General features: G+C 41.1%; 1 protein-coding gene across 1 annotated transcript in view; it reads right to left on the bottom strand.

Annotated features, from left to right (window-relative positions):
* Window positions 1-26,990, bottom strand: part of LOC136772014 (anoctamin-2-like) — a 203,339-nt gene that overhangs the window by 57,116 nt on the left and 119,233 nt on the right. The window contains exons 17-21 of the mRNA XM_066724657.1: window positions 26,441-26,642; window positions 22,507-22,618; window positions 19,332-19,389; window positions 19,127-19,227; window positions 8,913-9,061 (exon numbers count right to left, since the gene is read on the bottom strand). Coding sequence (XP_066580754.1) covers window positions 8,913-9,061; window positions 19,127-19,227; window positions 19,332-19,389; window positions 22,507-22,618; window positions 26,441-26,642 — 622 coding nt within the window. The remainder of the gene's footprint in view (window positions 1-8,912; window positions 9,062-19,126; window positions 19,228-19,331; window positions 19,390-22,506; window positions 22,619-26,440; window positions 26,643-26,990) is intronic.

Here is a 26,990-nt window from a genome sequence, read left to right as displayed (position 1 = left end):
AGTTCAGATCCAATTACATAAAATCGTTGTGTATTAGTACACTGTAAACAGAGTTTTCCATCTTAAAATTTTGAGCTCTCTACGGGTGTGTGTTGCTTCTACCAAAACATGGATGGTCTTGTTTTGATCAGTAGACTGTCTGGTTCCAGAATATGTCATAATTGTCAATATTTTCTGAGATTATTCCTACTCAGACCAAGAATCCCTCCACCCCGCCATTTCAGAATGCAGAGGGGGGGAGGGGGTGGGTCGGCGGGGGGGGGTATCAGAGCCGGCCCTGGGCAAGACAAAAATATCCCCCCTGATGGGTGCTTATGGTTTTTCCCGGGGGGTGTTGACGGTGTTTCATTCACACTAGTGGGGGGTGCTGACAGTGGTAGTGTGTCATTACTTTGATTACAAATGCATACATTACAATACACATGAAATCTGTGGTGAGTGTGTTACTTTACATGGTTCTACAATACATACACTATGTGGCCAAAAGTATGTAGACACCCCTTCTAAGGGCACAGACTGCATGTTCACTGAGATACAGTAAAACTGCACAAACATTTTAAATTACGACTGTTTGCAAGTTACAAGATCTAGAGAAGTAAGTATTTTTAAATGTGTAATATCATCAGACCTTTTTTTCAATTATCAATAAATTAATGCTGCATTGTATCACAGAGACACCATCTAGATCAGGTCATCCCTCCAAACTGAGCAGCTGAGCAAGGAGGAAGCTGATGCCACTGTGAGGCTAACAACAACTTTGAACGAGTTCAATGGCAGAAGAAGGAAGAAAATGTGCATCAGTCAACAATATCCAGAACACTTCACAAAAACAGCACATATTGTGGGTAGCAAGACCAAAGCCATTACTAAAATGAATCCACCTCAAAGCACCTGAGTGATTTTGCAAAAACTGAACTTTGGTCTAAATGCCAAGCACTACGTTTGGTGTAGACCCAACACTGCACAACATTGATTATTTCCTCCTTGCTGAAGGAAGAAAGTGTGTTGTACCAAGTGTCCAGTGCTGGGCAGTATACAGTACCATAAAGAAAACGATATTCATTTACAGACCGGTTTGGACTTTTACCATACTTTCATATCGGTATTTTAAAGTTCTCAATGCTAAATTGAATATTTTACTAATTACTGTGTCATTCAGCCATAGCATTCAGCTACCAATAAATTTGGTCACACATCCCACAGCTGTGCCTGTCTGACGTCACATGCATCTGATCAAAGAACGGCTTTCTTCAGAAATCCTGCCAAAATCAATGTAATTGGATGAATTGATTTTTTATAATTTGTATATTATTTAAAAAATTTGATTAAGTTACAGCTTTATTGTGCATCATAGATTTACATTATATTAGTTAAAATAATTGATGTAATTATTTCATAAAGCATTGACAATGCTAGTGTCGATCTAGAATTCAATATCTATGGTGTTGACAATGCTGTTCACTGCTTCATTGATTATGATAAGTTGACGTTCACCTCCGCTAACAAGGGTGCAGCAGTAGTTTTCATTCAGCTTAACATGTCCCTATTAATCTCTGCATCGTCTCTTTTGTCTCACTCACAGAGCTACTCTGGGCTGCGCCGATACAGCACTGATATCTGCGTGTGGGACTTAGTGACGTCACACAGAAGCACTCCAAGAACGTGCATCTCTGATTTTCGGTGCAGAACTGCGATTGATGAATGCAACCCTTGTTTTGTAATGAATGGTGCCTCAGCTAATTAACGAAAATAAATGCCATGTGTATTGTGTGTAGACGTCAACAAACAATGTGAGAAATGCAGAATGAATGAAGACAAGACTATAGATTATTATAGTTTTCAAATTAATTAATTTTTTATTTGTAATTTGGCATAGTGTTGAATAAAAGTTAAACAAATAGTACTACATCAGTCAATGTAAGTTGTATCCTATTATTATGTTTATGAACAATATAAAATGGGCACTTAATTTTGTTCTCATTCTATGGTCATGAAATAGTCTAAATATATTTAGACATTTTTGTTGTAAAAATCAAACAAACAAAAAATACCATCAAAAATGGGTAAAATACCGTGATACAATATGTTGGCCATATCGCCCAGGCCTATCTGGAAGGCTCTGATTTTTTTATTCACATCAATTATCACTGAATGTTTTATTCAGGGAAAGATTGAGGTATATCATCAATGTAGGCACAGAAACCATTCCTTGTCACTGAATGTTTTGTTCAGTTCTTGTTTTCCTTTTTGCATTAAATATTTTGCCATCTCCTGATGAAGTATAAAAACTTTATTACTCACCCTCTATAAAGACATCAAACTTGTGTATGGAAAAGGAGAACTTGGTATTCACCACCCAATTAATTGCAGATCTCTTGAAAGACAATTTACAAAAGTAGTTATATGCGGTTGTAGACACTGTTGTTTCACTGTTCCTATAACAGCATCAATCATGGCCTGAAGGGACACTGTTAGTGTTTTTGAAGCAAGGACTTGATGTATTGCTCAATATCCTAGTAAGCTTGTTTTTATCTTTTGAAAATATTTGTTTATTTGTTTATTTATTTTACTAAGCGTTGTTATTAAATTCAGTGCATATTTGGATGTCCTTAATATATTAATAATATTATTATTATTATTATTATTATTATTATTATTATTAAGTTATTGTTTTTGATTTCTTACATTTAGTTTGGCTGAATTTGATTAATGATCCACTCTAACTGGATAGCAATGAGTTTATTTTCCTTTGTCTTATATTTGCTAGTTAATGTCCCTGAACCGTGTTATTGAAACGCAATTCTAATTCAGAGAAGCTGTTTAAACGGCTTATTCATCACCATTTAATTGTTCATTCTCATTTAACTTCAGGGAAAAATAAATAAATATTACATATATCATTTAAAAAAGGAAAAAACATTATCAAATAAATTACAGCCCCACTTTGGCATTCAAAGTCACAACACCAGGCTTGCAGCGCTGTTCCTTAACCACTGTGCCAATGGAGGTAGCCTAAAGCAGCCACATTTTGATTAGTTGTATATGACTCCACTACTGTAACTAGTCACAATTACATTTATAAATTAGGAAATAATAACAAATAAGAAGTACAATAAGAGGTATTACATGCAGGTAGTAAACACCAAACAAGTACAATGGGTCAAATGGCCTCCTCTCGTTTGTAACCTTTCTTATGTTGTTATGTTCTAAGAACAAATATGTGTGTGTGTGTATGTATATATATACACCGATCAGCCATAACATGATGACCACTGACAGGTGAAGTGAATAACACTGATAATCTCGTTATCATGGCACCTGTCAGTGGGTGGTTTTCCAAAACTGCAGCTCTTGTGGGGTGTTCCCGGTCTGCAGTGGTCAGTACCTATCAAAAGTGGTCCAAGGAAGGAAAAGCGGTGAACCGGCGACAGGGTCATTGGCGGCCAAGGCTCATTGATGCACGTGGGGAGCGAAGGCTGGCCCGTGGGGTCCGATCCAACAGACGAGCTACTGTAGCTCAAATTGCTGATAAAGTTAATGCTGATTCTGATAGAAAGGTGTCAGAACACACAGTGCATCACAGTTTGTTGCGTATGCTGACCCCTGCTGACCCCCCTCCACTGCCGAAAGTGCCTACAATGGGCACGTGAGCATCAGGACTGGACCACGCAGCAATGGAAGAAGATGGCCTGGTCTGATGAATCACGAGTTCAAGGTGTTGACTTGGCCTCCAAATTCCCCAGATCTCAATCCAATCGAGCAACTGTGGGATATGCTGGCCAAACAAGTCCGATCCATGGAGGCCCCACCTTGCAACTTACAGGACTTAAAGGATCTGCTGCTAACGTCTTGGTGCCAGATACCACAGCACACCTTCAGAGGTCTAGTGGAGTCCATGCCTCGACGGGTCAGGGCTGTTTTGGCGGCAAAAGGGGGACCTACACAATATTAGGCAGGTGGTCATAATGTTATGGCTGATTGGTGTATATGTGTATATGTGTATATATATATATATATATACTCAGCAATAAAAGAAACGTCCCATTTTCAGGACAGTATTTTAAAGATAATTTTTTAAAAATCCAAATAACTTTACAGATCTTTATTGTAAAGGGTTTAAACAATGTTTTCCATGCTTGTTCAATGAACCTTAAACAATTAATGAATATGCACTGGTGGAACGGTCGTTAAGACACTAACGGTAGGCAATTAAGGTCACAGTTAAAAAAACCTAGGACACTAAAGAGACCTTTCTACTGATTCTGAAAAACACCAAAAGAAAGATGTCCAGGGTCCCTGCTCATCTGCATGAACGTGCCTTTGGCATGATGCAAGGAGGCATGAGGACTGCAGATGTGGCCAGGGCAATAAATTGCAATGTCCGTACTGTGAGACGCCTAAGACAGCGCTACAGGCAGACAGGAAGGACAGCTGATCGTCCTTGCAGTGGCAGACCACATGTAACAACACCTGCACAGGATCGGTATATCTGAATATCACACCTGCGGGACAGGTACAGGATGGCAACAACAACTGCTCGAATTACACCAGGAACGCACAATCCCTCCATCAGTGCTCAGACTGTCCGCAATAGGCTGAGAGAGGCTGGACTGAGGGCTTGTAGGCCTGTTGTAAGGCAGGTCCTTACCAGACATCACCGGCAACAATGTCGCCTATGGGCACAAACCCACCTTCGCACATGATTTCCTGCAAGACAGGAATGTCAGTGTTCTGCCATGGCCAGCGAAGAGCCCGGATCTCAATCCCATTGAGCACGTCTGGGACCTGTTGGATCGGAGGGTGAGGGCTAGGGCCATCCCCCCAGAAATGTCCGGGAACTTGCAAGTGCCTTGGTAGAAATGTGGGGTAACATCTCACAGCAAGAACTGGCAAATCTGGTGCAGTCCATGAGGAGGAGATGCACTGCAGTACTTAATGCAGCTGGTGGCCACAGCAGATACTGACTGTTACTTTAGATTTTGACCCCCCCTTTGTTCAGGGACACATTATTCCATTTCTGTAAGTCACATGTTTGTGAAACTTGTTCAGTTTATGTCTTAGTTGTTGAATCTTTTTATATTCATACAAACATTTACACATGTTAAGTTTGCTGAAAATAAAAGCAGTTGAAAGTGGGAGGACATTTCTTTTTTGCTGAGTTTATATATATATATATATATATATATATATATATATACACACACACACTCACCTAAAGGATTATTAGGAACACCTGTTCAATTTCTCATTAATGCAATTATCTAACCAACCAATCACATGGCAGTTGCTTCAATGCATTTAGGGGTGTGGTCCTGGTCAAGACAATCTCCTGAGCTCCAAACTGAATGTCTGAATGGGAAAGAAAGGTGATTTAAGCAATTTTGAGCATGGCATGGTTGTTGGTGCCAGACGGGCCGGTCTGAGTATTTCACAATCTGCTCAGTTACTGGGATTTTCACGCACAACCATTTCTAGGGTTTACAAAGAATGGTGTGAAAAGGGAAAAACATCCAGTATGCGGCAGTCCTGTGGGCGAAAATGCCTTGTTGATGCTAGAGGTCAGAGGAGAATGGGCCGACTGATTCAAGCTGATAGAAGAGCAACTTTGACTGAAATAACCACTCGTTACAACCGAGGTATGCAGCAAAGCATTTGTGAAGCCACAACACGTACAACCTTGAGGCGGATGGGCTACAACAGCAGAAAACCCCACTGGGTACCACTCATCTCCAGTACAAATAGGAAAAAGAGGCTACAATTTGCACAAGCTCACCAAAATTGGACAATTGAAGACTGGAAAAATGTTGCCTGGTCTGATGAGTCTCGATTTCTGTTGAGACATTCAGATGGTAGAGTCAGAATTTGACATAAACAGAATGAGAACATGGATCCATCATGCCTTGTTACCACTGTGCAGGCTGGTGGTGGTGGTGTAATGGTGTGGGGGATGTTTTCTTGGCATACTTTAGGCCCCTTAGTGCCAATTGGGCATCGTTTAAATGCCACGGCCTACCTGAGCATTGTTTCTGACCATGTCCATCCCTTTATGACCACCATGTACCCATCCTCTGATGGCTACTTCCAGCAGGATAATGCACCATGTCACAAAGGTTGAATCATTTCAAATTGGTTTCTTGAACATGACAATGAGTTCACTGTACTAAACTGGCCCCCACAGTCACCAGATCTCAACCCAATAGAGCATCTTTGGGATGTGGTGGAACGGGAGCTTCGTGCCCTGGATGTGCATCCCACAAATCTCCATCAACTGCAAGATGCTATCCTATCAATATGGGCCAACATTTCTAAAGAATGCTTTCAGCACCTTGTTGAATCAATGCCACGTAGAATTAAGGCAGTTCTGAAGGCGAAAGGGGGTCAAACACAGTATTAGTATGGTGTTCCTAATAATCCTTTAGGTGAGTGTATATATATATATATATATATATATATATTAGGGCTGTCAGTTAAAATATTAAATCGGTTAATTAAATCGGTTGGGCATTAGTTGATTAATCAGGCACTTATTAAAATAAGTGTAATTGTCTTTAAGTGGTTGTGATATGTCACAAAAGAAAATCAAAATCAGGAGCTGAGAGTGTGCCATTGGGTCTCAATGAGAGCTATGCTCAATAATTATAATAGTTATTATAATTTTATGCAAACAATTACTGGCTTTTATTTTTAATGAAGCACTCCCGCGTTGCCTGTTTAGCCACAACATGGACAGAGGATTCTCCATCTCCTTCTCGTTAAGTTTTGTTCACAAATGATACTGTAAACTACTCATATTGCCCTTGTAAGAAAAGCATCGCTTTCCTTTGTCTTCAATGTTTCCTTCTGAATCCAGTTTGAATCCAAAACTGTAGGTATCCCTTTAGTGGCTTTTAACCCTCCATTTTGTGTGAGGACACTGTACTGTAGCTCTCGTGATGTGATGTAATTTCTCATGTGATTAGTCTACTTTATGATAACCATATGATCGCCAGTCATTACAATGAAAACAAAAAATGCTGTTAGATTAAATAGAGAAAATATTGATCATCGATCATTAGGTCCAATATAACCTATATATGTATATGTGTATGTTCTATTGCTCTATGATAAGTGAATGCACTCATGGTTACGAATGCTCATGTGGAGAATGTATGAGGGGGGTAAATTGTGTCTATGTGAGGCCAGTCACCCCGCAGCATATCTTCGCCTGTGTCAGGGTTGCTGTTGCCGGGGGGGAAAGTGTCCAAATGTCCATGGACACGCTGCATGCTACTAACTATGTTTCCTATGTATGTATGCATGTATGTATGTATTGCCATTCTGTAAATAAAAAAGACTGTCAGGAACGTGTTCTGGTGCAGCACACATACAACCATATATAAAAATAGACCCATTGTTGACTGTGTGTTGGGATGTCGCTGTCCATGAGCTGTCCCCTGAAATAGTGCTGTACGTGGAATTAACACCAACCTTTTCAGCTCGTTATTTTGCACATCACAAACCTGTTTTTTGTGCGGCGCACAGCTACAAATATAGTAGGACTCATGCATAATTTCAGACACTCCACCCATTTTGCATACAATTAAAGGGTGAACGGCGCAGAATGGATTGCGCCGTGCAAAATGGGGTTTTGAATATGGCAAATAATGAAAATGTTTGTGCAATAGCCATTTCACTGCGCAAACCCTACGAATATCTAGCCCAATGTCTTTGCAAGATGGCAGAATAAGCTTCTCACCTATTGTATGTGGCTTTTTTGCATGTGCGATCTGTAGCAACATGACATAAGAGGCCTCCACAACTCAGAGCATTTGCTGTAAAATGCTTCCACATGCATCCAGCCTGGCTTTGTTTGTCCCTTCTCTACATTTGTAAAAATGTATGTAAATCGCATGTCCTTTTCAATCACAATTTTACATTATTGGTTAACCCTATAGTTTTCCTATAATATTGGGATAGGATATCTATGGTTAATGCTCCCTGTGAAGCCACATCTCAAGGAAACAGCACTACAACGCCTGTGTGTTTTAAACCAACTTGCATTAAAAAACACCCTGGTGTACAGCCCTGAAGTTGTGATTGTTTAGGAACTATGATTGCTACATTTGAATCTACTTTGTACGAAGCAGTTTAGAATAATGGATAAAAGGAAGGTGTGAAAATGTTGTGACCAAGGGGTTGCGACCCCCATTTAGAGAACCCCTGATCTAGAGCCAATGAAGCCAGGCACACAAAGTGTGAAGGTAAAGTTGACAATCTTAGAAAGGTGGAAAAAAACAGGAACAATGCATTTTAAATAACTGATCCGCTGTTTAAATCTGTCAATATATATAGACATATATAGATATATAGATATAGATATATATAGCTCTCTGCTCTGGGACATGTAATTGTGCACAACAGCAGAAACAATTCAGTCTCACAAGTAAGTAAAAAAAAAAAAAGTGTCATAAGACTTTTTCATATTATGTTTTTACTATATGCAGTTGTGTTTGCAGAAAGGCCTTCTACAAAAACACTACTATACTTGATAACAATGGACAAAAGTTGCTCAGACATTTGTGAAACTTATATATGTTGAACTGCCAGCACTTGCACTTGTTAAATGTGCAGTGAACAAAAGCATTCCATGGTATGTAAATCTTAGCTTTGCATTTGCAGTGTCAGTTTAAATGTTAAATTAAATCTTAACTTGTTAAAGCTTACAATGAGATATTGCAGCTCCGGCGTCCCCCGCAACCCACATGGATAAGCGGTTTTGAAAATGGATGGATGGATGGATGAGATATTGCAAAAGTGCCGATCATTTTTCAGATGTCCAATTTGCACACTTTTAATTGTATTCATTCAATTCAACATTCAATTATGTTATATGTTGTTGTTTGAAAGAAATATACAGATAAAAAATGGCTTACTCATTTCCATGTATTCTGGTGTAAGCCCGGTAAAAGGTTCTAAGTTATAATCCTGGTCCCATTGCTGAGGTAGTCTGCTCTGGTTGTCATTGCTTTCTTCAGGTGCAGTGCCTTTATCCTTCAGTTTCCTGTATAGTTTCTTTAACTTCCTAGAAAGCAATGAAAAGAAAAAGTAGTCAATCCCCTCTAACATTGCAAAAGAATCCATAAAGTCATTTAAAACTGAACTGTCACCTGAACCCAGTCTGGTTGCTTGCCTCTGAAATGCCTCTAGAGCAGCGATATCTTTCTTGAAGTTCGGAGCCCAGAACTGTACACACTATTCCAGATGAGGTCTAACTAGTGCATTATATAGTCTTAACATTACTGCCCTTGTTTTAAATTCTACACATTTGACAATATACCCTAGCATTCTGTTTGCCATTTTTTATTGCTTCACCACATTGTTTGGATGGAGAAAGTGAGGAGTCCACATAGACTCCTGGATCTTTCTCATGCGTTACTTCATCTAGTTGTATTACTCTCATGGTGTAATTATAGTGGACATTTTTGTTACCTGCATGTAATACCTTGCACTTGTCCACATTGAATTTCATCTGCCAGGTGTCAGCCCACAACTGAATATTATCTAAGTCCCTTTGAATAGCCTGTGGTGTGGAACCTTATCAAAAGCTTTTTGAAAATCTAAGTATATCATATCATATGCTTTCACGTGATCTACAGCTGCAGTTACATGTTCAAAGAACTGTAATACATTAGTAAGACATCATCTGCCTCATCTAAACCCATATTGACTATCTCCAAGAATATGATTTTCATCAAGATGCTCCTCTATTTTCTGTCTAATCATTTTTCCAACATTTTACAAGTAATGCAGGTGAGACTGATTGGTCTATAATTTCCTGGCTCAGTTTTGTCCCCTTTCTTGTGGATAGGTATGACATTTGACATCTTCCAGTCAGTTGGCACATCCCCTGTTCTAAGTGTCATTTGGAATATTTGAGTTAGTGGCCTATAAATAATTTCCCTCAATTCTTTAAGTACTGTTGGAAATATAACATCTGGCCCAGGTGATTTGTGTATTTTTAATTCTGCTAGTCCCTTTAGTACCTCCTCCTCATTTATCTTGATCTCTCTTAGGGTTTGACTGGACTGATTGTTAACCTGTGACATGTTATCCATTTTTTCTTTTGTAAAAACCTCTGTGAAATACTCATTTAGAACATTTGACACATCTTGTTCATTTTCCAGGATACTTCCAATTTTGCCCTTTATCTGTTTCACTTTCTCCTTTATTGACCTCGTGCTGTTGTAGTATTGAAAAAAGCTCTTTGCATTAGTTTTAGCTCCAAGAGCTATATTTCTTTTTATTTCCCTCTTTGCTTTCCTGATCCCTTTCTTAAGATCTCTTTGCAGCTCAACATATTCTTTGTATTTTGTTTAATCTCCATCCCTTTTGTATGCGCTATACAACATTTTCTTTCCCTTGATATTTTTTTGCATACTTATATTAAACCATTTTGGCCAATGTTTTTTGGTACAAATTTTTCCTGAGCCTCATGTAGTATTCTTCAAATATAACCATCCATTTTCGACTGAATCTGTATCCATTGTGCTGCAGTCTAACTCTTCTAAGTGCTGCCTCATACCTTTAAGGTTTGCTTTTCTAAAATTGTAGATCATTGTTTTAGACTTGGTCCTTGTTTTTTGAAAGAATGCCTCAAAGCTAACCATATTGTGATCACAGTTTGCCATTGTTTCTCTAACTAGTGTCCCTCTGACTCTGTCTTGGTAATTTGAAAAGATCAAATCACGAATGCACGCTTTCTGGTTGGTTCCCTGAAAAATTGAGTTAGAAAGCGGTCATTTACCATCTCAACCATTTCTATTTCTGCTTCTGTAGTCCCAACTGGGCTTTCCCAGTCTATGTGTGGGAAATTGAAATCCCCCATTATAACAGCCACATCCTTGCTACATGCAGTCCTGATTACATTGTACAATGCAACATCTTTCTGAATATCTGAATTGGGTGGTCTGTAACACACTCCTACCACTAATCCTCCGGATCTTTTATTCAAAAGTGTAACCCACAAAGATTATTTTTCATTACTAGTATCTAATTTGAGTTATTCTGCCTCAATGTCATTTCTGACATAATGCCACCATACTACCTCTTCGATCTTGTTCCTTATACTCCTGGCATTGAGGTACAAACATTTTGGGACTTTCCTACTAGCAATTTCCCTTTGTTTTCTTTCCTTAGTGGAACATCTCCCATTGTCAGAGCTACAGAACTACAGTGGAGGTTCTGCTCTTTAGTTTCTTTCCTAACTTTTTAAATTTGTCTTGAAGAACCTCTCCCCTTCCTTTTCCTATGTCATTGGTTCCAATGTGGAACATGACCAGTGGATTCCCCCCTGGCCAGTAGCCCGTCTACTAGTTTAGGGAAATCTGCAACCTGAGCACCAGGCAGGCAAGATACCATGCGGGTCTCCTTATTGCTAGAAAACACTGTGTGATCTACACCTCTAAGAATCGAATCTCCTACTATAACTACCTCCCTCTTCTGGGGGGAGTGGGCACCATGGTTCTCTGGTGCTCAAACGGCCTCCCATCACCTTCTGAGCTGTCACTGTCCAACTCGGTGTCCAGCACTTGGAACCTAGCTCTTGGGATCTCTCTAAGGGATGTTCGTGCCCATATCTGTGGTTATGACCTACTGTAACCCACGAGTTCTCTACACTTTCCTGCTCTAAGGTCTCAACACTTGAATATACTGGTGTGCACACCATCTTTCTAATGGACGTTCACAAATTAAATATTTTTGGATGAGTTCATCCATGAAGGCAATCATTCTGCAAACATGACACTGTAGTGGCCACATGCTTCTAAAGTTTGGAAGTTTCTTGTTTTGGTCTATTGGTTTCTGTCCCCTGGTCAACTGCTTAACTTTTTTGTTACAGAGAAACTGTGCAGCTCTTTCTCAACAGCAGCTTTGTCTACCTTCCCCCAATTCACACCTAACTGGCTCCAACTGGATCCACCTGGCACAACTCACTTAACTGAAATCCTGCTAGTCCTAGACTAAATCACTTTTCCTTCAACTTATTTACTTTCACCAACTCAGCAGCTGTACTGAATTTACTTAAATTAAAGCAAACTACAGACAAGATTAATTTCAATTAATGCAATTAAAACAAAATCAGGAATTCTAAGACTGTCTGAAACTAGGAAAACAAGATGGCTGCCTCTCACCTGTACTGTCCTGTGTCTGTCTATGGCAACTTGTAAATCTGTCTGTTGTTAATAATTCTGTTAATAATTGTATTACTTGGTCATTCAAATAGCACTCTCTCTCTCTCTCTCTCTCTCTCTCTCTCTCTCTCTCTATATATATATATATATATATATATACACTCACCTAAAGGATTTTTAGGAACACCTGTTCAATTTCTCATTAATGCAATTATCTAACCAACCAATCACATGGCAGTTGCTTCAATGCATTTAGGGGTGTGGTCCTGGTCAAGACAATCTCCTGAGCTCCAAACTGAATGTCTGAATGGGAAAGAAAGGTGATTTAAGCAATTTTGAGCATGGCATGGTTGTTGGTGCCAGACGGGCCGGTCTGAGTATTTCACAATCTGCTCAGTTACTGGGATTTTCACGCACAACCATTTCTAGGGTTTACAAAGAATGGTGTGAAAAGGGAAAAACATCCAGTATGCGGCAGTCCTGTGGGCGAAAATGCCTTGTTGATGCTAGAGGTCAGAGGAGAATGGGCCGACTGATTCAAGCTGATAGAAGAGCAACTTTGACTGAAATAACCACTCGTTACAACCGAGGTATGCAGCAAAGCATTTGTGAAGCCACAACACGTACAACCTTGAGGCGGATGGGCTACAACAGCAGAAGACCCCACCGGGTACCACTCATCTCCACTACAAATAGGAAAAAGAGGCTACAATTTGGACAAGCTCACCAAAATTGGACAGTTGAAGACTGGAAAAATGTTGCCTGGTCTGATGAGTCTCGATTTCTGTTGAGACATTCTGATGGTAGAGTCAGAATTTGGCGTAAACAGAATGAGGACATGGATCCATCATGCCTTGTTACCACTGTGCAGGCTGCTGGTGGTGGTGTAATGGTGTGGGGGATGTTTTCTTGGCACACTTTAGGCCCCTTAGTGCCAATTGGGCATCGTTTAAATGCCACGGCCTACCTGAGCATTGTTTCTGACCATGTCCATCCCTTTATGACCACCATGTACCCATCCTCTGATGGCTACTTCCAGCAGGATAATGCACCATGTCACAAAGGTCGAATCATTTCAAATTGGTTTCTTGAACATGACAATGAGTTCACTGTACTAAACTGGCCCCCACAGTCACCAGATCTCAACCCAATAGAGCATCTTTGGGATGTGGTGGAACGGGAGCTTCGTGCCCTGAAGGTGTGCTGTGGTATCTGGCACCAAGACGTTAGCAGCAGATCCTTTAAGTCCTGTAAGTTGCAAGGTGGGGCCTCCATGGATCAGACTTGTTTGGCCAGCACATCCCACAGATGCTCGATTAAATTGAGATCTGGGGAATTTGGAGGCCAAGTCAACACCTTGAACTCGTGATTCATCAGACCAGGCCACCTTCCTCCATTGCTCCGTGGTCCAGTTCTGATGCTCACCTGCCAATTGTAGGTGCTTTCGGGAGTGGACAGGGGTCAGCATGGGCACCCTGACTGGTCTGCGGTTACGCAGCCCCATACGCAAAACAAACTGCGATGCACTGTGTGTTCTGATACCTTCCTATCAGAACCAGCATTCACTTTTTCAGCAATTTGAGCTACAGTAGCTGTTGCATCGGACCACACGGGCCAGCCTTCGCTCCCCATGTGCATCAATGAGCCTTGGCCATCCATGACCCTATCGTCGGTTCACCGCTTTTCCTTCCTTGGACCACTTTTGATAGGTACTGACCACTGCAGACTGGGAACACCACACAAGAGCTGCAGTTTTGGAGATGCTCTGACTCAGTCGTCTAGCCATCACAATTTGGCCCTTGTCAAAGTTGCTCAGATCCTTACGCTTGCCCATTTTTCCTGCTTCTAACACATCAACTTTGAGGACAAAATATTCACTTGTTGCCTAATATATCCCACCCACTGACAGGTGCCATGATAACAAGATTATCAGTGTTATTCACTTCACCGGTCAGCGGTCCTAATGTTATGGCTGATCGGTGTATATATATATTTAAGATTCAAGTTAAGTTATTTCATAATCACAAGTTACTTCAAAAAGCTTTTGATAAGGTGCCACACCAAAGACTGATCTTCAAATTGGAAGCTGTAAGCATTCAGGGTAATGTAAGTAAATGGATTATGAACTGGTTGATGTATAGGAAACAGAGGGTGTTGATAAGAGGAATTGCTTCTAACTGGAGTGAGGTTGTTATTGGAGATCAGTATTAGTACAACAGGGATCAGTATTAGGGCCTGTGCTTTTTCTAATCTATATTATTGATCTGGACTTTGAATTTCCACATGATACTAAAATAGGTGGTTCAGCAGATACAATCTTGGCAGCTCAGGTTATTCAAAGGGACTTGGATAATATTCAGTTGTGGGCCGACACCTGGCAGATGAAATTCAATGTGGACAAGTGCAAAGGTATTACATGCAGGTAATACAAATGTCCACTATAATTACACTATGGGAGGAATAGAACTAAAAGTAGTAATGCATGAGAAAGACCTAGGAGTTTATGTGGACTCAACACTTTCCTCATCCAAACAATGTGAGAAAGCATTAAAAAAGGCAAACAAAATGCTAAAGTATATTGTCAAAAGTGTAGAATTTAAAACAAGGGCAGTAATGTTCAGACTGTAAAATGCACTAGTTAGACCTCATACTGTGTTCACTTGTCATTAAGTTGTGCATTTAATATTTTTCTACACTTTATTTTTTGTTCTACATTTGTTTATATGTGGTCTTATTATATACGTTGTTGAACATTCACTTTAAGATCAATCCACTGTAAGATCAAGTGGGCCATGCAACTGTGAAGTGTATGTAAAATATACCTTTATCTTTCAAGTCGAAAGTATTGCTCAATGGGGGAGGGGTTTAGCTAGTTTCTATAGAAACCTCATCGAAACATTTCTATCCAAGCTGCCGATGTGTGTGTCACTCAATCAGCCCCTTCCAGCTTCCTGTTTCTATATACAGTGAGGGAAAAAAGTATTTGATCCCCTGCTGATTTTGTATGTTTGCCCACTGACAAAGAAATGATCAGTCTATAATTTTAATAGTAGGTGTATTTTAACAGTGAGAGACAGAATAACAACAAAAAAATCCAGAAAAACACATTTCAAAAAAGTTATAAATTGATTTGCATGTTAATGAGGGAAATAAGTATTTGATCCCCTATCAATCATCAAGATTTCTGGCTCCCAGGTGTCTTTTATACAGGTAACGAGCTGAGATTAGGAGCTCTCTCTTAAAGGGAGTGCTCCTAATCTCAGCTCGTTACCTGTATAAAATCAATCAGATTCTAAACTCTCCAGCATGGCCAAGACCAAAGAGCTGTCCAAGGATGTCAGAGACAAGATTGTAGACCTGCACAAGGCTGTAATGGGCTACAAGACCATCGCCAAGCAGCTTGGTGAGAAGGTGACAACAGCTGGTGCGATTATTCGCAAATGGAAGAAACACACAATTACTGTCAGTCTCCCTCGGTCTGGGGCTTCATGCAAGATCTCACCTCGTGGAGTTTCAATGATCATGAGAACGGTGAGGAATCAGCCCAGAACTACACGGGAGGATCTTGTTAATGATCTCAAGGCAACTGGGACCATGGTCACCAAGAAAACAATTGGTAACACACTACGCCGTGAAGGACTGAAATCCTGCAGCGCCCACAAGGTCCCCCTGCTCAAGAAAGCACATGTACAGGCCTGTCTGAAGTTTGCCAATGAACATCTGAATGATTCAGAGGAGAACTGGGTGAAAGTGTTGTGGTCAGATGAGACCAAAATCGAGCTCTTTGGCATCAACTCAACTCGCCGTGTTTGGAGGAGGAGGAATGCTGCCTATGATCCCAAGAACACCATCCCCACCATCAAACATGGAGGTGGAAACATTATGCTTTGGGGGTGTTTTTCTGCTAAGGGGACAGGACAACTGCACCACTTCAAAGGGACGATGGACGGGGCCATGTACCGTCAAATCTTGGGTGAGAACCTCCTTCCCTCAGCCAGGGCATTGAAAATGGGTCGTGGATGGGTATTCCAGCATGACAATGACCCAAAACACACAGCCAAGGCAACAAAGGAGTGGCTCAAGAAGAAGCACATTAAGGTCCTGGAGTGGCCTAGCCAGTCTCCAGACCTTAATCCCATAGAAAATCTGTGGAGGGAGCTGAAGGTTCGAGTTGCCAAACGTCAGCCTCGAAACCTTAATGACTTGGAGAGGATCTGCAAAGAGGAGTGAGACAAAATCCCTCCTGAGATGTGTGCAAACCTGGTGGCCAACTACAAGAAATGTCTGACCTCTGTGATTGCCAACAAGGGTTTTGCCACCAAGTACTAACTTGAAGGGGTCAAATACTTATTTCACTCATTAACATGCCAATCAATTTATAACTTTTTTGAAATGCGTTTTTCTGGATTTTGTTGTTGTTATTCTGTCTCTCACTGTTAAAATACACCTACCATTAAAATTATAGACTGATCATTTCTTTGTCAGTGGGCAAACGTACAAAATCAGCAGGGGATCAAATACTTTTTCCCTCACTGTAATGACATGTGCATACAGGCATTTGCCGTTTCGCCTTGGAAACCTCCAGTTGTAAGTAAAGATTATTTTGCTTTCTGTCTTTTTCCCTTATAATGAAATAATAATGAAAAAGCACATATATTGTTTGGGTAGCATATATTGCCATATATTGCTCCCAGGTGGCTGACCAGAGAGCCCTGGCAGCTTACCCTATGGGTAGATCTGCTGTCTCAGGCTCAAGGCACAACCTAGGCCTGCTCCAGCTCTGGGTCTGGCACTTGAGCAGGACTGCTTAGCGCCCTGTGGTCTGTTGGAGGCAGTAGTAGCCACTATTCACTATTCAGTGAGCGCTCTCTCCACAAGGTTGCAGTATTCCTACAGACATTCCAGATGTGGTGCCAGGACAAAGGCCAGGTCACCTGCCCCATTGGCGTCATTTTGTAGTTCCTGCAAGAGCTACTGGACGAGGGCAAGTCTCTGTCCACCCTCCAGGTATCCCTGTTGGCCGTCTCCGTGGTGGGGGAGTGTGCAGGCTTCGGCCTCCTTGCGCCCTTTCCCTGCCTGCATGGTGCCTTGATCTAGTGCTTGAAGCATGTTGCAAGGCCCCATTTAAGCCACTGCAATCAGCTGACCACATTTCTCATGGAAATTACATCTCTTATGTATGTTTTGCAAGGGATGGGTGCAGGGTTAACCCTGCGCTCCTTCCATGTAATCAGGCCGGTAGAGTTGATGACTTTCCATCCTCCCTTCTCTTCACAGGAGAAGAGTTGACTGTACCTGTTATGCCATGTGAGGGCATGAACCACATGAAGGCCTGTCAGCGCTCGGACAAACTATTTGTGTCCTATGGCGTGCTTTCCCTTCCACCGGACTGTGCTCTCCAGTTGAGCCCCCAAGGGAACTACTCCTGCTCTTGTATATACTGTCCTGTAGAGCAGAGACTCCAGGGCTGTTCATGTAGCCACACAGGTGCTGTTGCTGTGCTAGGCCACCCTGTATATAGTTAATTCATTGTAATTTGTATGTCTTGATTTTTACATAACGTAATTTTAATGCTTTAGAGATTAGTTAAGCAAAAAGTGTTTAGAAAACACTAAAAAAGGTTAGGTTCAATCACGGAGGTCATACAGTAATGGTTAAAAAAATATTGTTGTAATAAATTATTAGTCGTTTAAAATGAAAGACATTTGGATCGGTATTGTTTTTATTTTGGTGTGTTGGAACGCATCTAGGGTTATACCCATTCTTTCTTATGGACATGAATCCTCCTTAATTTGTCTACAATCTTCGATCTTCAAGAACATATCCCTTAATAATCCATTAATATGTTTTTATAGAGAACCCATAAAGAAAATGTAATTATTGCCTTTTATGACATATGTAAAAGACACAGATTCACATATACTATATTTCAGGCACTCTGTCTCCTTAATGCATTCACTGTAAAAACACTTCAGTTTTACCAAATACAGTTGCATTTAAAACAAACCAAAAAATCTAAGTTTTGTGGACCTGCTAATGCTAAAACCTTTTTAGTTCAACTTTTTACTTTTTGTCCAACCACATGTGCAGATCCTACAGAGTCCTTTTGTTAAGCTAAAGTGAGAGAGATCTTTTTTTTTTTTTTTTTGGAAGTTCACACTTCCATAGCATGCAGGTTGAGTGGCTTGTAGTAAAACATCCTAATTAAGACATGATTATTTACTGATTATGTGACTTTTATTTCTTAAATACCACCCTGCAAATAATTTGCATTTTATGTTAGTTATTAATTAATGTCTGAGGAATGTTTTTACAGTGTAATAGTACACAGAAACACCTGGAATTCATAGGTGTGGTACAGCTGTCAGAGTTGTGCCTGGGGGACAATTACTGGTGGTTTATATAATTCATTGTGAGAGGTGTAGTTTTGCAAGAGAATTAATGCAATTATTTTTTAGGTGGCATTCGATCAACAAAAGGGAACCACACATTGTATGTAGAGCAATACAATTAATTTCTTACTCAAAAGCCACAGAGAAAAAACCCAATTGACTCCTAAAATAACAACAAAATAGTATCTAAAAAAGCATTAAAAAAATCTTTACAAAAAGTAATTTTCCCTTCATTAAATAACAAATAAAACAATCCCCAGAGGTAGCAACTATGCAAAGTACTACCCTGCAATTACAGATCCCCATTTGAGCAGGAAGATTAACTTCTGTCAACAAAATAAATGTACTGAATCTGTAACATAAACTCATGGTCTATGCTGAAATCGCATTTAATCAATATCAGTGCAATTATTATTATTTTTAAAGGGACAAAGGTTTCAATGCTGTGATTCTTACATTAATCCATGTAAAAATATTAAAACACCGTATTACTTTGTCACAGTATGTGGGGATAAAAATACAAATCCTCATCACCACTTTTCTAGCAAAAGGATAAGAAATACTTACGGAATGCCAATTTCGAACAAATTGTTTTGAATTAGCTGCTTGCCCAACATTATGATGCTAAGCTGAATACAGAGCTCCATTAGACAGCCTCCCGGGGCACACTGGCAAGTAAAAAAAAGGGGGGTTGGAACAGAGGTTTTATTGTAAATTAGTTTGGCTTAATGGGCAGAAACAACAGCATGCTTCCTTTTCAGTCACAGCTTACCTCCTCCATTCGGTAGTTATCAAAAATGTAAACATAGTCTCCTGGTCGACCTACAAATCTGGAAAACAAGACAGAAGCCAATGCTTTCTTAATCGGAACAACAACATCTTATTGGTTTGGTTATTTCACATGCACTTTGATGCTACACACTGTTTTTACTCTTGTGAAACACAGCTGTTTACATTACAGTAAATTGCCTCATCACTGCTGTTTAATTTTTGAATGTTTCCCTGCTTGAGTTTAATCTTCATTAACACAAAAATACACATTGGGGCTCTCAAAAGCTTTCATTGATTTCATGTCCAAAATTAGGAAATATTATACCTTGTGTGTGTATGTGTATGCAGGGATGGGCAAAGATACATCAAAATGTATTTTAAAATAAGATACCAAATACCTTAATTTTAAGTGTATCAAAATAAACTACAAAATACAGCAGCCACACCATACGATAAATCTGACATATGCAACCAGTTAACAGATCAAATATTCACATATCCCTGTGATCACCCAGATGAAGGTTAGTTTTAAAGTAACCAACGGTTTAATGTTTAACTAACAGTTTGCTAATGACTCAGAATTGTATCCTAATTTAGTTACTTGGTGTTTGGTAATGAAGGGCCTACTTTGCCTCAGCAACACTGACTCAATGACAAACAAGTCATTCATAAGAAGACAACTGATGGCACCTTTATTCATAGCAATTAGTTTCTAAGTCATTAATAATTTGATTGTTAATCATAAATATAATAATAAATTATGTGTCAGGCAGTCATTCATGCAATGTTATGCAAAATCATTATCCTACTAAACAGCTACTTCAATTAGGGTACAATCATTTAGCAATCAATTATTTATTTATCAATCATTGGACACCTATTTGGAAGTTGAAAACAAACATTTTAGCACTTTGTCAACAATTATTAAATTATCAATATGTTTTGATTTTAAATGTAGCCAGAAACGTAATCAGAAAGTAGCAACAGAACTTGTCAAGGAGTATTAACCCAACTCCAACCACTGAATCTATTGAGAGCCTCAGAATATAGGTATAGAGGACACATACACATTAATAGTTTAGTAAGAACATTTACTTAAACTCCAATAGAGAAATTTAATCTAAGTCCCTAGTGATTTGATTGAAGCTGACAATTTGCGAACATTCAAAAACAGACTGGATAGGATCCTTGTTTATTAATGGACACCAAACGAGCACGATGGGTCGAATGGCCTTTTCTTATATGTAAACTTTTTTAAGTTCTTCTTATGTTCTTATGTATATATGCGTATATATTTGTGAGTTTTGAGAATGCAATTTGTGAAAAAGTCAGTCAGTTTTTTTTTTACTTTTTCTAAACGTTCACACATTTGTTTGGCCAGGCAGCAAATATACCAGTGGGAAACCGTTAAAAAAAAAAAAAAAAAAATAGTGTCTGACTTGCACTCACAAACTCGCAAATCACACTAGGCTAGGCCTATTTCATTATTCCATAATTTTAGTTCCCTTCTGCTCTGGCAACATTACAATTTGATCGTATATAAATGATGATGTGTATGGTGAAGGTGTATGCCTAGTTTTGAAAAAACTATTGGTCATTAACAAATGACTGACATCTCTAAAGACTTGTTGGGGCGTTGCAAAAAAAGGTATATTGTGTGATGTGAAAGGAGAGTTTGGGAGGGAAGGCAGGTTTAATCCTCACCGGGGATAAAATATAACAACCAAAGGCGGGTAGAAATCCTCCATTGGCAAATTGCACCCAATATATATATATACACCGATCAGCCATAACATTATGTCCACCTGCCTAATATTGTGTAGGTCCCCCTTTTGCCGCCAAAACAGCCCTGACCCGTCGAGGCATGGACTCCACTAGACCTCTGAAGGTGTGCTGTGGTATCTGGCACCAAGACGTTAGCAGCAGATCCTTTAAGTCCTGTAAGTTGTGAGGTGGGGCCTCCATGGATCGGACTTGTTTGGCCAGCACATCCCACAGATGCTCGATTGGATTGAGATCTGGGGAATTTGGAGGCCAAGTCAACACCTTGAACTCATGATTCATCAGACCAGGCCACCTTCTTCCATTGATCCGTGGTCCAGTTCTGATGCCCACGTGCCCATTGTAGGCGCTTTCAGCAGTGGACAAGGGTCAGCATGGGCACCATGACTGGTCTGTGACTACGCAGCCCCATACGCAACAAACTGCGATGCACTGTGTGTTCTGACACCTTTCTATCAGAACCAGCATTAACTTTATCAGCAATTTGAGCTACAGTAGCTCGTCTGTTGGATCGGACTACACGGGCCAGCCTTCACTCCCCACGTGCATCAATGAGCCTTGGCCGCCCATGACCCTGTCGCTGGTTCACCGCTTTTCCTTCCTTGGACCACTTTTGATAGGTACTGACCACTGCAGACTGGGAACACCCCACAAGAGCTGCAGTTTTGGAGATGCTCTGACCCAGTCGTCTAGCCATCACAATTCAGCCTTTGTCAAAGTCGCTCATATCCTTATGCTCACCCATTTTTCAGGCACCTTTGAGGACAAAATGTTCACTTGCTACCTAATATATCCCACCCACTTACAGGTGCCATGATAACGAGATTATCAGTGTTATTCACTTTACCTGTCAGTGGTCATGTTATGGCTGTTCGGTGTGCCAAGAAATAAAAAATAATATATATATATATATATATATATATAGAGAGAGAGAGAGAGAGAGAGAAAGAGAGCAGAAATGTATAAAATAATTTTTAAGGACTATGTTAATTTTTAGTAGGCTATATCATGATATAATAGTAATATCATGCCCTCTATTGCTTTCCTTCCAGGGAAGGCTGTTCCACGGTACACATGCCACTAAAATTAAATTAAAATGTGAAGTACTATCCAGCAGTTTTTCTTAATAATAGTACAGTACTTTTCTTTGGTGTTTTAGACATAAACAATAAGACATTGTGCCCTGCTTTCCTTGCGCATGCTTAAACTGAAGTGGAATGCATATAATATGAATGCATTCTAACATTGATTCATATTTTCTCATGTAAGACAGGAAACTATATGTAATCTGTCTGATCTGTCTGCTAACAAATTAGGTAACTGTACACAGCATATCCAGAGTGCTCTATTTACATATGTATTCTTGTCACAGTTAAAAAAATATTTTAGCCTACCTTCCTTTGAAAAAAGCAACATAGAAAATAGGGGCGTAGGAGTTCATAAACTTCAGGAGGAATGCCTTTATTATAAGACGCTCTTCAAAATCTTTCTCTGTTTTAGGAATCTCTGTAGAAGATAAAAACAAGTTATAAATCCCTTCTAAACAAACTAACTAACAACAACTAATATACATATGTCTATGAAGAGGCAATATGCATTAGTTTACTAGCTTTCAAAGCCTTAGAACATTGAAAACTAGTGACCTGGTCACTAAACGTCAGTAACTAATGCCTCGGTTCCACTGGCTTAAGCGTCAGTACTGTGCTGTCCTAGAGCTTTTTGTTTAACCAGGCTGTTTTTGGAAGTCCATCCCCTGTTGTGGGAAGAGCAGAGCAATTGTGAGTTTGATTTGTGTTTCGTTTTAAAAACAAAGAGGAAAGGACTTTTGTGGCTATTTTATTCTTTACACGATTGGAGACAGCATAATAAGACACTTTTCTCTTCGGAGATATTAAGAAGACCTAAATGTGTATAGACAACATTATATTCAGACAAGCATTACGTTACCATAAGAAAACGTTTCCATGTGCAAAAATAATAATATTTATTATTATTATTATTATTATTATTATTATTATTATTATTATGATTATTGTTATTATATCTGTGCTAGTAGATATGCCTTTTAAATGGCATAACTTGACTCCCTTAACTTATTACTCTTATTACAGATATGTAACTGCAAACAACACTTTTTGCCGTATTATTTTTTATTTACTTAGCAGACTTAGCATCCAAGGCACGGCTGCCAGGCCTAAGCCTCGGTGTGTCATAATAGATCTCACCCGCTTGAGGGGCTCCTCCGCTGGCTTACACCCACACTACAGCCCACAACTGCGGCTGTAGTAGATCTTGGTCTCTCAGCTTGCTGGGATTGAGCTCTGCTTCTCCTTGTCCCGCTTTGGCTGGTGGCCTACTACCCTCGGCCTCCTTGGGCTTTGGACCCTGAGTCACACATTGTCCCCGGAAACCCCAGCAGACATGGTGTGGTTAAGCCTTTGGGCCTACGGGGCGCTTGTATTCCACACTCCGGTGTCTGGATACACAGCGTTTTGTCCGGCAACAACAGCAAGGTTGCGTGTTGTTTGGTGTTGCAGTGCCCTCATGTCCACTAGCACTGCTGGGTGGAGACTTACAGTGGCCAGTTCCACTAGGTGCTCTGCTTGTCACGGTGGCGTCCCAGTTGTTGTGTGCCCCCTGGTGCAAACACTGACCGGTGCCCCTGCTGCACGCTTCTTGGTTCACGAAGCCCGATCCATTGCAGGACACCACCGCAACTGCTGCCACGTCCAGCAATCCCCCACTCCGGCGAGTGACAACAGGGGCTCCGGAGCCTTGGATCTCCGCCTCTCTCTGAGCCCCTTTGTCTCCTCCTCCAGACATGCAGCCTCGGAGATGGCCGTGCTCCCCTCACCGGCTTCTCCTGCTGCGCCCGCTGCTGCACCCACTGCCGTGACTGAACCGCCACCTCAAGGTGTTGCTTAAAGATGCTCAACCTGCGCACCATGTCCCAGGCTATCAAGGGAGTTTCTCCGATTCACCTTCAAAGGCTGAGCATTCGAGTTTGCTGTTCTCCCCTTCGGCCTGTCACTAGCTCCTTGCACTTTCTCCAAGTACATCGATGTCGTGTTAGCCCCCTTGCATTGCCAGGGGGTCCGCATCCTCAATTATCTAGATGACTGGCTGGTCTGTTCTCACTCCAGGGAGCAGGTTCAGAGCCATACAAACCTGATTATCGGCTGTCTCTTCGAATTGGGCCTTCGGGTCAATTGAGAGAAGAGACGCCTGATGCCAACTCAACAGGCACAGTTCCTTGGACTGTGCCTTGATTCTGTTGCCAGTGCCCGGCTGTGTACATAGTTAATTTATTCACACCGTAAGAGCTGTAGTTGCCCTGCGTTAGCTGTGCTATTTGCCAGGCGTCTACTGTTCCTATATTCCGCATATGGCGCAAGAGCCGGCGAGTGCCCGGCTGCCGCCGCCCAGCCTGAGGTTCCAGTTCCGGTCCCGGCCGCCACCGTCTAGCCCGAGGTTCCAGTTCCGGTCCCGGCCAACGCCGTCCAGCCCGAGGTTCCAGTTCCGGTCCCGGCCACCGCCGTCCAGCCTGAGGTCCTAGTTCTGGTCCCGGTCGCCACCGTCAAGCCAGTGCTTATGCCTCCCACGGTCTGCGAACCAGCACCCACGCCAGCCTCGCTTATCCTGTAGCCTACCACAGATCCGCCCTCTGAACCTTCCACAGTTCCTGCTGCTCCGCCTTCCACGCCTCCGCCCTCTGAGGTCTCCGCTGCTCCGCCTTTCATGGCTTCCATGGCTCCGCCTTCTGAGGCTTCCAGGACTCCACCTCTTGAGGTTTTGCCTTCCACTTCTCCGCCTCTTGAGGCTTCCAGGACTCCACCTCCTGAGGCTCCGCCTACCATGGCTCCGCCTCTTGTGGCTTCCAGGACTCTGCCTCTTGAGGCCCCAGCCTTCCACAGCTCCGCCTCTTGAGGCTTCCAGGACTCCACCTCTTGAGGCTCTGCTTTCCACAGCTCCGCCTCTTGAGGCTTCCTCGGCTCTGTCTCATGTGGCTCCGCCTTCCTTGGCTCCGCCTGATGTGGCTCCGCCTCCTGAGGCCTCCTCGGCTCAGCCCTCCGAGCCTCCAGCACCTCCGCCTGATCTGGACCCTGCCTCTGTCCTGTGGTCACCTCCCAGACCTCCCGACCCGATCCTTGTCCTGTGGCCACCTCCCAGACCTCCCGACTTCCGTTCTGCCACTCCCTCGGCGCCTGCTCCTCGGCACCGTGACTGTCCCCGTCGTCTCCGGCCCAGTTCGGCTACGCCGAGTACTGTCAGGGTTCCCTAGCCCTGACCCTCTATCCCCACTGTTCCCCTGCCTTTTATTTCTCCCCTCACTGCTTTCATCTATCAATCATTCCATTAACATTCTTCTCACCCATGTGCACACTTGTTCCTTACCTCTGCTCCCATTGGCCCTGCACCTGCCTTCCCAGTTTCTGCTCCCCTTCTTAAACCCCTCACTGCCCTCACTCGGGGCGAAGTGTCGTCAGTACTACATGCTTCACTAAGCCTTGTGCTCCTTGTGCTCCTTGTGCTCCTTGTGCTCCTTGTGCTCCTTGTGCTCCTTGTGCTCCTTTATTCTTCCAAGCTCCTTGTCTCTCTGTCTCTCTCACTCCCAGTCCTGTCTCTCTCTCTCTCTCCCAGTCCTGTCTCTCGCTCAGCCTTCTTGTTCCCGACCATTGCCTGTGATCTCAACTACGTCCTTGACTAGCCCTTTTGTCCTGTCAGCCACCTCTACTAGCACTGTACCTGGGTCGCCTAGTTCCCATGCCCTGTGGTCCTTGTGAGACCGTGACAATAGGTATGACATTTGCCGTCTTCCAGTCAGTTGGCACATCCTTGTTCTAAGGAATATTTTAGATAGCGGCCTATAAATAATTTCCCTAATTTCTTTAAGTACTGTTGGAAATACATAACTCAAATTAATCATATTATGTTATTCTCAGTATCTATGGATTTAAAAAAAAATCTTAGATTACACTACTTTATTACATTATATAACAATTATATTATTTTATATTAAGTAAAATAATCCACAATAATAAATATTAAACATTCAATATAACTGTGCAAAGAAGACTTAAAAAAATATAATGAATGGCACTGTTTAAAATGTGATGTTTTAATGATTTTTTTTTCTGTCATTGTTAAATATGAAATCAAAGGTCAACTGAATAGTATTTATTAAACATATTTCTAACTAATTAACCAATGTTCATTTATATTCCTTTATTAGTACTAACATTATTTTGCTTGTATTTATTTTTTTGCATTCTCAACCAGACCTCAGGTTTTGGAAGGTAATCAAGGTTCTCATAAAGCAGAATTTACCAATTTCTGTCAGCCAGGTGGCTACAGCACCATAGATCTCATCCAGAATGAGGATGACAACAAGGTTGATGATAACTGCAGTAGAAGTCACAGTGACACGAACATTAGATTTTGTGTGCGGATCTGGGCTCATTGCCATAACAGCTGAGGTGGTTATTCTGTAGATTATCACACCAAACACTGCCGAGAAAGTCACACCAAACTGCAGGAGAGAAGAAAAAAAAACATACAATCAGAAACACAACATTTTAAATGTAACATCATCACTATCACTATAAGTAAACTAGAAAGGTGGGAAGTTGGGAGAAATAAACTGATACAAAGCTTTATGATATACCAATAATTCAAACACTGTTTTTCATACTTATATGAGTTAAATGTTATATGAGTTATCACCCTTACCATTAATAATATTTATTTTGGTATTATTTTCAAATCAGGGAATCAAATCTGTAATGCAAATATTTCTATATTTTATATCTACTGACAAAAAACAAATGTGTTTCTTCAAATCCGCTCTGTAAATAAACAAAGACTGCACTTAACATAC

The sequence above is a fragment of the Amia ocellicauda genome, chromosome 15, assembly GCF_036373705.1.
Source record: "Amia ocellicauda isolate fAmiCal2 chromosome 15, fAmiCal2.hap1, whole genome shotgun sequence".
Lineage (NCBI taxonomy): Eukaryota > Metazoa > Chordata > Actinopteri > Amiiformes > Amiidae > Amia > Amia ocellicauda.
This window is presented reverse-complemented; position numbering and strand designations above follow the sequence as displayed.